At 42.4% G+C, this 14,988-nt stretch overlaps 1 protein-coding gene across 1 annotated transcript; it reads left to right on the top strand.

Annotated features, from left to right (window-relative positions):
- Positions 1-494: 494 nt before the first annotated feature.
- On the top strand, positions 495-13,961 carry LOC117747401 (synaptopodin-2). Its single transcript, XM_034556569.1, has 4 exons — positions 495-602; positions 6,554-6,705; positions 7,769-8,562; positions 10,222-13,961. The coding sequence occupies exons 1-4, from the start codon at positions 495-497 to the stop codon at positions 13,959-13,961; spliced, it is 4,794 nt and encodes a 1,597-aa protein (XP_034412460.1).
- The last annotated feature ends 1,027 nt before the right edge of the window (positions 13,962-14,988 follow it).

The following is a 14,988-nucleotide window of genomic DNA, read 5'->3' as shown; positions in this document are numbered from 1 at the left end:
AGAAAATAAACAAGGCGTGCCACCCTTTCTTTTACAAAAGCCTGAAAATAAGATGCAATGTAAGATGCATCAATACACAATAACAGTGTTATAATAATGTTTTTTTTTATTATAGAAAATTAAAGACAACATATGTGGTTTATCCTTTGGATTAATTGTATATGCATTTTAGGGACATTTTCTGCAGACGTTGACATTTATATTTCTCAAAGTATCAGTTTTTTTTAGGATGCCATTGCTCGGGTATGTTCGCCAAAGGGTTACACTACACGCAACTCAGACAAGCTTTATATGACAAACCACCAGTTGCATGCAACGCCTGCAGGCGTGTCCTTGCTCCGTGACGTTTCTTGAAGCGGGCTGGACTCAGGGAAAACTCAGATGATGGGGATTATAGAGCGATGTGGTGGAGGTGGTTTTTGCAAAGTGCTGCTGGTTCGGCTGACAGCTCGATGATCGCGCTGTGGAGGTTTAGCTGAGGAGCTGTTCGCAGCATGGGCACCGGGGATTACATCTGCGTTACGCTACGCGGTGGTGCACCCTGGGGGTTCTCCCTGCGGGAGGGAGAGGGGGACACCTACAGACCTTTCTTAGTCTCCCAGGTATCTATTTCATCTTTCTCTCTGTGCACATTCATTAACACTGAGTTTTCATTTGATATAACAAAAGGGCTATGCCATATTTTTGTTATATCTGATCATTCTGGGCTCTACAAATAAACTTGGGGAAATGTCATAGGTTAAATCCTATACATTCTCCAGTTTTGGTTCACAAGTACCATATATATGGCATCAGTTTTGATCAAGTTTAGTTGAGTAATGCGGTTGAACAAATAGCTGGTGGGAGTGGATTTATTCGGAGCAGTGTGTGCCGCTGCTTTTTTGAGTGCTTTGGCTGTGTTTTGGTGCAAGATTCCTCGGCACCCTTATATGGTCAAGGCCAAGAGAGAGTGTGAAGCTGAGGGCAGTGTGGTCTGTTATCACTCATAAAGACTTCAGCAAGAAAGCGAAGCGTTACTCGGACGAGCAGTCAACCTGAAGAGTGAAATGTGGACGTTATACTGGAATACCAATACACACAAATAAGAAAAGTCAGCAAAAACTAAGCTGATCACTTTAGAATATCATTCAAATAGAAGAGGCACATTGTAGGCTATGCTCTCACTGCTTTGGCTATATAGTGTTTGTTTAGCCTGATAGTATATGGTAATAAACCTCATAGGTAAAATACTTATCTGCCCTGTGATGTAGCTACTTTTCTCATGATGCATGTTGACAGACATGACACAGATGGACAATTGTTCATCGCATTAGGCTATTATTTGCATATCAATTCTTTATACTTTTTCCCATCTGCCACAAGTGTTATGTCTTACAATGTGCAACAAATGATATCAATGAATAAAATACAGTAGTATTGTTCTGACTAGTCATCATGTGGTGACATGATTCACACATCATGATTTTGATAGTCGTCTTTTTGGCACACATTGTTGATTTATATTTAATTTTGTACGGTATTCATTCATTTCATAAAGAACAGCTTAACCTCTGGACTACAGTATCTTAATATTATATGTATTCTATGCACACTGTATTGCATTTGTGTAAGCATATGCATCATAAAGTAAACTCCAAATAGATAAGGTAATGTTCAGAAGTTTATGGCACCTTGCTCAAATAGAAATGTGAGAATAACGAAGATGTCAGATAGAAATGTTTAATTAATGCCGACATATAGACAGCTGATTCAAGATCACCTTTATGTATTTTTCTGGTGACGTTAATGTGCACTGAGAGAGGTAACGGTGTGTTTACTTAGAAGAGCTGCTGAGACTCTATATGGTATAGCCGTGCATGTTCTCAAGTGCTCAAGCTGTACAGATCCATATCAACTTGTCGTCCATGTGGTGAACACGTAAATGTTTTTCTTCAGCTGCATTCCTGCGACATGAAAGCTCCACCAGCAGAAAGCACTCTGAAGTCATCAATAGATCAAAGACGGACACTGAACACGTTTCAAACTATCCAGGCCAACCGTTCTGACTTTACATTTGCGGCTTGTTATTTTAGATTTTTGATTGTATGAATATAGTTATTATTAAATAGTCTCTTTAATTGAGCAAGTGGGTACACGTCGACTGAAGCTTCAAATTATAGCTCACGAACGTAAAGACAAAAGCAGGCAACTTCAACATCAAGTCATTATTTTCAAAAAAACTAATCCAGGTCGATTCACAGCAACCTTCCAAGATTGTTCGTTTTCATACCTGCACATAATTCCCAAAGTCCTGTACACACAACATTAGCAGCAACAGTGACTTTTAGCACTCAAATCAGACAAAATGGCTCGGTCCTTTTCCCCTTACGTCTAATGTTTCAGTGGTAATTCTCTCTTGAACTTTACTAATTTGAGACACATATGAGGTGTTTAGAGTAATCTAGCCTCCAGTCTTGTGTGTAAACTGCATTTAAGTGCCGGCCTATTAAAGTGAAGTAGCTATAGGATGCTAATGCCTTGGTGTAGTGATCTGGGTTGTTAAGGCCTCCTCATCTGGAAGGCATAACTCTAAACCTCCAAACTCCTCTTGAGGGAAGAAGGACAGAGAGCCAAGTCTGTTAGTTAAAAGTCCAAAAAGCAAACATACCAAGATCATGACAAATACTCTTAAGCCAGAGGGTCTCCTGTGTCGGATAAAATGTGTATGTTTTTTAAAGCTTCTGTTGAATGTAGTGGATACTGTGTTTTGTTTCCTGAGAGAAAGTGATTGTTCAGTGTACTGACAGGCAGCACAGTGCAAGGGCACGGGGCATCCACTCCGTAAAGGTTCTGTCCATATAAGGGAGGCCGTATTTTTCTTCTTCTTTGGAGTACAAAGTGGGATGAGGTCATTTTATTTTTTAAAGCTACAGAAACCGCACAATACAAGATTGTGTGATAGATGGGAGCCACAAATACACTATCACACCTGAGGAAAAAGTCGTCATGATTGACTGGTACGAGTGTAGTTCTCCTTTTGGATGTATTAGAAAAAGTGAAAAGGCCCTACGTGTCATACGTATTGATACTCAACAGATATACCCAAACAATGAATTGCTTGACCGACCTGAACAGGAGACATTCTGGTCTCCTAATTACTAAGGTATGCCATCTTGGTATGTGGAATGTCAACATGCATCAGGTCAGTTTCAGAGCACTGAATGACAAAGCAAATGTAATCTTAATGCAAGTCTGAAACTTACCAGACTATACTAATGTAAAGAAATCCAAATGTTATCCCTCTTGCATTTTATAAGATGTATACATCTATTAAGTAATAAATGTCCTCTTCCTCTTGCTTGGTTAACTTGCCCTTTATAGAGCAAAGAGGGCTCTTGTTGATGATATGTCAGTCCTAATAGAGCACCATAGGAACCTTATTAAGCTGCCAAGTAATCAGCTAAATGCCATTGCTTCATCCATCCCAGAGTAAACAAAGTGCGACACAGCTCCTTCCATTGCTGTAGTTTTGGCATTGTGTTTTTCTGCAAAAGCATTGCTCTCAAATGATGACCGTGCATGTTTTTCCCCTTTCTCTATTTCACATCGTCTAAACAAATTAAGACCAACTTCGAAATGTTTTGATGTTATTAGTTGTGAGTTGCAGTGTTTCTGGCTCTGAATGCTCTTCGCCGGTGCCAACCAAAGCTGGACTTGGATGTGACTCACCACTCGCTTTGTAATTTAACTTTGTGACGGAGCATTTTTCAGTCCACCCAAGAGGGGTTGTGTGTTTTATCTATTTTCAAAAGCCGTAAAGAAAGTGGAACAAAGTAAACAATAAAAAGCTTTCTCTGAACAGTGACAGAAGTACAACTCTTGCATAAACACTCTACTATTATATAATTAAGCATAATGCAATACAAATTCTATGCAATAAGTTGAAAATTGTTGACAGTGGAAGTGGAAATTAGCTAGTAACTATATCTGCCACAATGTATCTGTGAATGCATATCACTTATGAGAATAATGCTTTTGTACATGTTCCTCGACAAATTAATGTAATAAACTAATGCAAAAGAACTAAACTCTCGAGCCCTCGACATGTTCCTCCTCGAAGACAAAAGAACAAAACATTAAAGAACAAAAGCACGAAATGTAATTATTGCTACCTGCTGGAAAATATTTTCCTCAAATGTAAAAAACATAATTGCTTAAAGCTATGAAGTGCAGGAACCGCCGGGAGCTATGTGGACACATTATGCAGTCCTGTATTTCCTGTGATTTTCTGTTGGGTTGAAGCCAATTAAATAGATCATTTGAAAATGGGCAACCCGGGATAACAAGGGCACATAATGTAGTCTAACTGTGGCCCCACATGATGTCAGTAGTAAATTATGCTGATCAGGGCAATGGTATTTTTGGGAAGCACTTTATTTGAAAAAAATCTGGCCAACACCATTTATGTTCTCCTCCTCTGACAGTTGTTTGCTATCCTTTCCCGCAGCACCACGACAATGCACAGTGTTTGCTATTCACACGCAGCATTATGACAAACAAGAATGAGGCGCTCGGAGGTATTTGCCTCCTGTGAACATTGCGTGACTGACTGTTTATCTTTGTGATGCGAGGAGAGACAACGACAAATGTTTCCCCTCCTTTTTTGGAGCACGCGTGGCTGCTGTGCACGGCCTTGCAGACAAGCCATCCTGCCTGTAATGAGGTGTCCCAATAGACAGGCATACAGGATGCCTTATAGGGCCTGCTTGCACACTGTTAACTCTTAAAACCCCAGGCATGGAGTCAGAGGGGTTTTATCTGACAGTTACCAGCTCTATAAATCTACTCATAAAAACCTTTGTATGTATTGCAAAGTAGGCCTTATTTAATTGCCTCAGATTTATGTGCTTAAATTGTTGTATAAAAGAAATAACAAAGCAGGAAGTGCAGTCTTTCGCCAAACTTAAGCTATTTTCACAGATGTGTAAAAGATGTTTGCGTGCACTGCCATCTAGTGACAGGACTGTTTTACTGCAAGTGTCTCACGTTTGGTGTTGTGTATGTTTTATGTTTTGCCTCACTTTTATGACTGTAACATATGAAAAACCAGCAAAGCATTAGAAAGTTACAACAGCAACAACAGAAAGTTGGTTAAAAGCAACTGTGAGACAAGAAACTGTAACTGTACAAGAAGAGTATTGTGAAATATTTCAATTTGTGGTAGCAAAGGGATATTTGCACGATCAATACACAGAATAGTATGTCCGTTTACTCATGCTCAGTGTCAAAGGTTAACATACATTGTGTACATTTGCAATGTAGTTATTTAGGGGAATTAGCCAAGACAAAGCTTATGATACATGATTTCATAATGGTGAATTAATTATGTCGTGGAGTATTTTCTCTTCCAATATTATTTGGTTATTTGTATGATATTTTGCCTTCATTTGACAGTTGACAGACAAGAAACATGGAGAAGAGCAGATAAGGATTGTATGCAACAAGAATCAAACAGTGTTGAAAAAACCCAAAACAACAGATACTACTATCGCTACATTTTCAAACTTGGTTATCAATCTAAAAAAAAAAACAGGAAACCATTGCAGATCTAAAGCTGTTTGTCATATTTGCAAAGTATCCTAACATATTTCCCGAAAAGCATATCATCTAATTGCATGGTACTGAACAATTAATGTATTCACCTAGCTGTATAAATAGCTTTTTGTGCGACATTAATGGGATATTTCTCCTTATAAAATTTTCTTTTTAATGAACCTTTTTATAAGCCTCTGGAACCAATTACAAGGGAATGAATCTATCAGTCATTAGTTTAACTGTATAAAGAGGTGCCCTTTAATTGTGTCTGTGTATAGCTGGCCTACAGCAATGTTATGCACACGCATGGTTAAAGTACTCCAAATGCTCACCTATGTGTTGGATATCTGTGATTGCACATTGTAGTGTGAATTGTGCAAATTATTGCTTGCCTCGCGACGACTTGTTGATCAAATATTACTTTTACAAATGTTCTTCATTAATTTGTGCAAAACTTCCTTCGTTACTTATTTATGTACGAAAATGTTAAGTACAATATTATTTCTTAATATTATAAATATACTTATACTCCACTTTAAAATACTGCTTAAACACTGTTGTCCTCTCACTTTCCAGGATAAAAAAAAATATTTTTGACGCTTGCTTGACCGTAGTAGCTACTGACAACATTTCAAAGATGATTTATTGTCATTGCCGGGCTGTGTGTGAGGATGAGAGGGTAATTCTCTCACCTGGGGCATCCCCACTTGGCAGCAGGTCTCGTACCCCTTTTGTTTGTGCCCAGCCTACGTCTCCAATATCAGTGGCATTAGTTGTACATTGTTGTGTGAATTCTGCAAATTCTGTTGCATGACATTAACTTTTTGAGCCGGTGGTTACTGTCACCTGAAGTAGACGCTCTGACGCTGTTAGCGAAGATGATTTTCACCTGTGATGATGGACACTGAACAGTATGTGATACAGTATGTCTGTTTAAAAAAAATATATATCCCTTTTACAAATAATTTGTCTCCCACAGATAGAAGACGGGGGTCGTGCCTTCCTTGCTGGAGTGCGAGAAGGTGATGAGGTGGTGTCACTCAACGGAGAGCCATGTGCTGAACTCACCTTTTTACGAGCCGTTGCACTCATCGACACATCCATCGACTGTCTGCAGCTTCTTGTCAAAAGGTCGGTCCACATGTGGGATTAACGACAGGGAAGTGGCACTCTGTACATCTACGAGCCATGCAGTACTGTAGGTTCTTGGCATTCGCAACAGCACAATGCAAAAATTATTATTGCGCCACTGTATTACCATTTAGATAGCATGTTGTTTTATGACCTGTGCCCTTTTGCATTACTCAGTGAACCAAAGACGTGTCTGTGTATTATGTGCATTCATGTCTTTGTGTGAATTGGTGTGTGAATGTGTGTCAGTCATGCTGACCTTCACACTGGCTTGGCCAAGGTGCTCCACATTTGAGTGTGTGATTGACATGCAGCGGCTCAGCCATTACTCAGTGGGTATTGCCAGCAAGTTTTTCAGGCTGACATGTCCTCAATTATTGCCCTGATGTGCCCACAATTAAACTGCAGAAGGACATACAGTTAACGTGTCTGTAGCAGGACCATCAGTACAGTGCAGGATCACTTCTCAGACGACATGACCATCGAATCTGAATGACCTCAACTTGTAGCTATCAAAGTGTATTATGATATGTCACAGAAAATGAGTACTCACTGAGGTCTAATCAACTTAAATGTAATTATCGCAGTCAGAGGCAATGACATTCTGTTATGCTATTCCTTGCTGCCCTTGAAAGTGGAAATTAGACACAGCGATGTTGAAACGTGATTACTTTCCTCTTCAGTGATCTGACCCTTTCATTTAACTTGCTGCATGGAGATTAAATCTACTTGATTACATTGACAACTTCAGCGGTGGGAGACGAGCTTTACTTCCTCAACCATCCTCAGTAATGATGTATTTCTTATTCAAATGGTATTGTAAATATGTGGATTTCACACCTTTTTATGGAAGTAAAAATAGAAAATAAATATTTGATAAAGGCAGTATAGAGACTTTGTAATTATCTGAAAGGCACTTATCTTAAAATGCACGTGTTCTAAAGCCCAAAGCCTTGTTTGAATAATGTTTAATATAAGAGGTGACATTTTGATCAACAATTGTTACTGAACTAAAAAAAGCTGCTCCACTCACTCATTCCTGTTCTCCTCTTTCCTCTGAAAGATACTGCACCATCCCCCAGGGAGAATCTGAATCAGAAGAGACATACTGTGGTGGGAGGGTCTCCTCCTGTGAGGCTTTAAAGAGCACCACCCTCCACATCTTTACCCCAAAGCACAGGTCCCAAAACCCAACGGGACTCTACATATCCGAGTCCCAGGATGAGGCTTATAATGGGGAGTTGGGCAGCGACACAGAGTTTCACAAGGAACCCCAGCTGCTTCACACCCAGCTACATGTTGCATCATCTGGTGATGGGAGAGACCGGGAGCATGACTTTCAGGAAAATGATGATGAAGGACGGCAGTGCTTCTCCCCTGGGAACATGGTTGAGCTCCAGGTGTCCCTGTCTGAGCAAACCTTGGACGACTTGGGCTGCAGCTCTCTTGGGAGTGCTCATGGGATAGACGGAGAAATCTCAAACAAAGAGGCTGTTGACATGACCCACACCGCCACCGTGTCACACTATGTACCGTGTTCCGTCAGAGAGCCACTCGGCCAGCATGGAGTGGTGTTCAGCTCTCCTTCGATGCTGAGGCAGGTGGAGGTCCTTTTGCAGCAGGCAGCAGCATCAGGGGCAGGGAGGGGCCTCCTGAGTGTGGGTGGCCCCATGGTCAGTGGAAGTGTTGGATCCCAAAGTGAAGGAGAGGAAGGAGGAGTTCACTGCGAGGGAGTTCCTGGGTCTTTCACTGTCTCATTTGAAATTCCATCAGAAGAGGCGACACCAGCGGAAGAGCACAATTCTGACTCTGAGGGGGATCAAGACAAACCCAACAAGCATCGGGCAAAACACGCCAGTAAGTAACTATGTACTATTTTCATTTGCACCGGGGAGAATTATCCTGGCGGGCCTTCTTTGTTTGAGTGTGAGAAATAATGACCTATTCTTTAAGGGGGATCTGCATGCTAAGGTCAACAGGAAATTGCATTTGTCAACCACATTTGTGCATTCCAAAGCCTGATATCCGGTGTGTGTGTGCTCCTCAAAATAGTGTGTGTCTCTCACTGCAGTGGGAGGAGGGTGCTCATTCCTTCTAATGGAAGCACATACTTCCGGGTCTAACCTGAACTACAACAGAATCAAAGGGATAGTACCGAGGCTCAGTCGAGGAAGAAAAGCAACAATTTACGAAAGAAAAAAGTTGAATTGATCCCATGTAAGCTACTACACTTTATAAAACCTTTGAACTATCCATTTGGACAGGCTTGATGATGATAGTGAGGCGCTCCTCTGAGCTGTGTAGAAGACATAAATATAACACTAGCACGCTGATGATGCCTGCAGAAGTGGCCCTTTGACAGACACCAGCATGTGCTCCCCTGTTACCTGATCCTTTCAAACTGGGTGCTTTAACTGAGCTAAAAAAGTGAGTCCGTTGCTCACTCCCGCTGGCTCCTCCACCTTCAGGTTAGTCTTGCAGGAATATGAAAAAGGAAACCTTTACATATTATTTTATTTCAGCATTGCACTGTTGGATGGTTTGAGAGTGACTTTGTTGTCTGTTGCTGCATTGGCCTAACTGTTGGTAAGTGTGTCAGATTTAAGAAGAACAGACGGTTTTAAGTGGACAGCTTGTGAACTTACAGATACGGACTGCTAAAGACGCTCTGGTCCTCGTGAATTTATTGCATGCTGGTTTTCTTCTGATCTTTCTCGGCTGATTTAATGTGGCTTATTGTCTGTGGACAAATGAGGATATTAGCTATGTCACAGGATTTCATCATTGCTTCATGGGTTGATGTTTTATATTTAACTGAATGAGAAAATTAGGAAAATAGATGGATAAATATGTGTAGACTAATAATGTGATGGAATCAGCCAATAGCTCAGATTATGGCACATTTGTTGTGTTTTCGGATCAGTATAACCACAGTGGATGAAGTATTAATCGTTTATTACTCAATAGTTATTTCTGCTTTTAATGTGAACATTGGATGTGTTTTCTAAACGTAATGTGGATTAATTTGTTATATTTACAGAAGGTTGATATCAATGTAATGTTATATGCTGAAGTTAATTGCTGGTGCCTTGATAAACTTGTTTTGAAACTTAATTTGTCATCTGTCAACCTGTTATCTGTGCAAGCTCTATTTTTACTCTGCAGATGAGTGATGAACCAAAATAGGGCTTACATAATTACATTTAATTTTAATTTTATGACTGACATTCAGGATGGGCTTATTGTCCCAAACATATTTTAATAGTCATAATTTCAAGTAATTTAGTCAACTTCAATTGCAGATACAGTGTGTAAGGACAGCCTTGAAGTCGTCCTTGTTATCAAAAAGCTACAACAAATCACATTTCTAAATGAAACATAGAAAAGCAAGCAGATCAAATAATTTGTGTTGATCCACTGTTTTTTATGTATACTTATAATGTCAGCCGAAGCACTTATTTGGATTCCCAATGTTGGACCCTTTATTCTAAACAATGAACTCTCTTCTCTACACAGGGCTCAGGCGCAGCGAGAGTCTGTCTGAGAAGCAGGTGAAAGAGAACAAGTCCAAATGTAAACGCATTGCTCTCCTTCTTACGGCTGCTCCGCCCAACCCCAACAACAAGGGTGTGTTGATGTTCAAGAAACATCGTCAGAGGGCCAAGAAATACACACTGGTGAGCTACGGCACAGGAGAAGACGAACAAGAGTACAGCGACGAAGACGACGAGGAAAACGAAGACGAGAAACAAGAAACCCAAGCTGTTGAATTTACCTTTGTGGCTCCAAATGGTTCTGAAATAGAAAAGCATTTCGTCACTAATGCCCATAATAGCAAAGGTGTGCTAACTATCAATTGGGACAAGGGTCTCCTTGAGATCGAAAGGAACCTGAACAACCAAGCAGAGATGGAATGTTTGCCTGATACCAAGGGCAAGGGTGCTGTAATGTTCGCCCAACGGCGTCAAAGGATGGATGAGATTTCAGCTGAACATGAGGAACTTAGGCGTCAGGGGATTCCCGTGGAAGGAGTGACAGTGGTTGAAAAAAAGACAGAAGAGCACTCCTACATGCAATCAACAACAGAGGGCCATGCTTACATGGATGTAAATATACACCAACAAAGCCAAAACCAACAACAGTACCAGCAATATCAGGAACAGCAGTACTATGAGCAACAACAGAACTACCAACAACAACAACAACAACAACAACAACAACAGTATCAGCAGCAACAGTATGAACAACAGCAGTATCAACAGCAAATGTATCAGCAGCAGCAGCAGCAAGAATATCATAGAGAGAAACAGGAAATGCAGCACTATTCTACAAACATCAATGGCATGGTCCAACATCAAACCAGTGAAATACAGAGTACTTTCAACAATCGTACTGCAAAGCCATTCTCAGTGGAAAACACGCCAGCTACCCTTTATTCTCCCACATTGAGTGGGACCAATCAAGATGTTGTAGGCCAAGGAGAGCAGATAGCTTCCCGTGATGAGCGCATTTCTACTCCTGCAAGCCGGACTGGTCTTTTGTCTGACTCAAGGAGAAGAAATGCTGGCAAGCCTATGTTCACATTTAAGGAAGCCCCAAAAGTATCGCCTAACCCAGCACTGCTAAACCTCCTCAACAGAAAGGATAAGAAGTTGGGATTTGAGTCAGGACCTGAGGAAGACTACCTTAGTCTTGGGGCTGAGGCTTGTAATTTCTTGCAGTCTCAACAAATTAAACACAAGACACCTCCACCAGTAGCTCCAAAGCCTGCGATCAACCCCAACTCTCCTCCTTGGTCCCCACAGTTAGAAGTGACCAACCAGGACATGCCTCAACAGGCTGAAAATAGTGTATCTACACCTGCTGTAGCCCCCACCACAGAGACTACCCCTGCTCCAGAACTAGAGCCAACCCCAACCCCAGCACCTGCCCCTGAGCCCTCTCCCCCTCTTGCCCCCCAGAAGACTCCTGCCAGCAACCCCACAGAGGAACAGCACACATGGAATCCCCCGGAGCCTGAATCTCAACAACAGCCTCTGCAAGTGATAGCTCTGGAGGAAAATACTCATATCAATTCTACTCTGCAGCCTGAGCCTGTTCCTGTTCCTAGCTGGGCTCCAGCACAAATCCAAGCACAACATCAGCCATCTACTAGTCCTTGGCATCCAGCTCAAGTGCAGTCCCAGGAAGCGCCTCATAGTCAGTCCCCACCACAGCCGCCTTGGATGACACAACAACCTTCTCAGACCCAAGCACAGCCTCAACCTCCCACAAATACTTGGACCCCTCAAATGCAGCCATCATCCTGGACTCAGCCTCAAAGACAAGCACCAGCCCAGACCCAAGCTCAGCCATGCTGGACCCAGCCTCAAGAGCAACCACAGTCTCCACAGGTTCAGCCACACTGGGCACACTCACATGAACAGCCAAATCAGCAGCAAATGCAACCAACTTGGGGTCAACCTCAAGAACTAGTGCAGCAGCAGCCCCAGGCCCCATGGGCACAGCCATCACAAACAGACGTTCAGCATCAGCCAACATGGGTGCAACACCCCCAGCAAAAATCCCAAGCACAACCTCCTTGGGCTCAACAGGTTCAACCAGAACCCCAGGCACAGCCACCATGGGTTCAGCAACCACAGCATCAGGCACCACAACAAGCATGGCCAGGTCAGCCCCAACCACCATGGGTCTCAGCTCAACCTCAACTTCAACAGCAACAGCAACCTTTAATTAGTGCATGGCCTCCATCGCAAACTCAAGCCCAAGTGCAGCCACCTTGGATCCAATCAGCCCAAGCACAACCCCCAGCTCAGCCTCAAGCCAATTTGAATCCAAGGTCTTCAGTACCTGCTCAGGCTCAGTCCCCTCCATCATGGGCCCAGCACCCTTCAGAACATGGTCAGCACCCCATGACTTCTTGGACACCAGAGCAAAATCAGGCACAACCTCAACAACCTTGGGTTCAACCAGTTCCACCCCAGCCCACACCACAGCCAAACTGGCAACAATCCACTTCAAAGACTCCACCACAGCCACCAATAAATACATGGCCTCCACCTCAGACACAACCTCAGGCACCTATAAATGCTTGGGCACCACAGTCGCAGCAAACGGCAGTGAATGTTTCCTCGTCAATGGTGAACACTCCGTCTCCAAAACCTTGGCATCCACCACAAAATGCCCCACACAATCTGACCCCTCCACTTCCACCACAGCGAATGCACTCTTTAACCATTGGTCAACGAGCTTCATCACCCATCAATCCAATGGCCACTGTCTTGAACCCATCATCCCATGGTCCAGCTTTTGAGATGCTAGTCGTCAGAGGGAAAGGAGCTGATATGTTTGCCAAGAGGCAGTCTCGTATGGAGAAATTTGTTGTGGACTCTGAGACTGTACAAGCAAACAAGACTAGCCGGTCGACATCGCCAGTTGCTTCCTTACCGAATGAGTGGAAATATACACCCAACGTACGTGCTCCTCCTTCACGGGGATATAATCCTATTCAGTCTCCTTCTTACCCCCCAGCGGCAATAAAGCAGCCCCCTCCAGGTAGCCCTTCAACCAAAGCCAAGAAAAAAGGCAAAGAGAAACAAAAGCCTGCCCCTAAACCCCTAAATGTGTTAGATGTTATGAAGCACCAACCCTATCAACTCAATTCCTCACTCTTTACCTATGGCCCAGCAGTAGAGGCTGCAAATCCCCCTGCACCTAAGGCAGACTGTTCACCTCCTAATCCACCTGTTGAAAACCAACCAATTAGATATGAGCAAATAGCCCTTGCCCAGCCAGCTGAATCATTTAATGCTCCATACCCCCAGCAAGCCTATGGGATGCCAATGCAGCCCAATATGCAGGATGGCCAATACCAACAAAACCCAGCTAATGTTTATCCTCCCTCCAATTCTTATCAGCACCCCGCTGGCGGGCCATACCAGCAAGCATATAATCAACAAACGTATCAGCAACCTGTCCCACCTGCTTATCATCCCCAAGCTCCTCAGTCTTCAAATCCTCCCTACCAACAGGCACCGCAGGCCCTTTACCAAGCAGCCAATAGCCCTCCCTACCTGACACCTCCCTCAGTACCTTACCAGCCACAGCCTCCCAGTGGCTACGTTGCTCCTAGTTTTCCTGTAGCTGCAAGGCCTGAATCTGTAGCAAGTGGCAACACTGTAGCTGCTCCTAAACCCAAGTTCACAGCTAAAAAGAGCTCAGCTCAGGTGTGGAAGCCCAACGTAGTTGATAAATAAATGCTTTGATATGATTCAAAGGGTTGGTGATCTTCCAGTCCACTGCCAAGTGGACTATTTTGAGCATATACACTTGCTTTTGTAAGCATCCACCTGCTCTTGGTTTTTTGTCACAGAGCTTGATGGTGTTCACAGTTGTAAGAGTTAATACGAATGTAAAAACAAACAAATAAGAACATAAGAGTAAGAGTGGGATGTAAGCATATCTTAGCTGATATCAAGGAGCCAAATTAACTTTACATATTTATAAAGCATGTACATTTCAACATCTTTATAGGAAATGATGCAAATGGTTACTTAATAAAAGTGAATGTACTGTGATGTAGAAAAAAACCTAAAGTGGTGGCAATGTAAGAATGTAGGGGGGCAAGATGCTCTGTAAGAATTGAAAGAAGGGTGTGAGAGAAAAAAGAAATCAGAAGTGAATGGCATCGGACAGTGACAACAGGAATGATATTTTTGAAAAGAAGAACATGCTTACTGTTTCCAATCCTATTTGATAAACAAACAAATAAACAGACAACTTAAATACAGTTGGATAAAGTTGGATAAAAATGAAGAAGTGATGGAGAAGGGTCGGCCTGTGGGTTGTAATGATACCAACCTGAAGGCTACATTTTCCCAATGTCAGTGATATCAGAGTACAGATTATGAAACAACTCTGAGTTTCAAGTAAAGGCTGGAGAATACAGCACTACTCCTTACAAAAAGTGACAACTAGCATTGACTTACTTAAACTTCAAACGTCAAATGAGTAAACAATGTATCCTTTCGTGGCTCTCCCCAGTGTCTACTTAAGTAGGTGTAGTTTTATTTTAAGCCATTTACCAGCTGTTGCGTCATGTTAGGTACTATATTTAAACGGCCTTATGAGAGGGAGTGCTGAGGTCCAGGGGTAGTAGGCTTATATTTCAACTTAAGCCAGTAAAAGCTACTCAGACCATGATTGTATTTGTCCTCACAACAGAGAAATATATTGTATTGGGTACTCTTCTTCATATGGTTTCACTCTTCCATACATCTTCTA

Source organism: Cyclopterus lumpus, chromosome 18, assembly GCF_009769545.1.
Source record: "Cyclopterus lumpus isolate fCycLum1 chromosome 18, fCycLum1.pri, whole genome shotgun sequence".
In the NCBI taxonomy this organism is placed as follows: domain Eukaryota; kingdom Metazoa; phylum Chordata; class Actinopteri; order Perciformes; family Cyclopteridae; genus Cyclopterus; species Cyclopterus lumpus.
This window is presented reverse-complemented; position numbering and strand designations above follow the sequence as displayed.

Bases quoted from the DNA above. Each gene is read 5' to 3' on its own strand.
- LOC117747401 (XM_034556569.1), top strand. From the start codon at position 495: ATGGGCACCGGGGATTACATCTGCGTTACGCTACGCGGTGGTGCACCC. The intron at 603-6,553 runs GTATCTATTTCA...TGTCTCCCACAG, and splicing joins GACCTTTCTTAGTCTCCCAG to ATAGAAGACGGGGGTCGTGC. The intron at 6,706-7,768 runs GTCGGTCCACAT...TTCCTCTGAAAG, and splicing joins CTGCAGCTTCTTGTCAAAAG to ATACTGCACCATCCCCCAGG.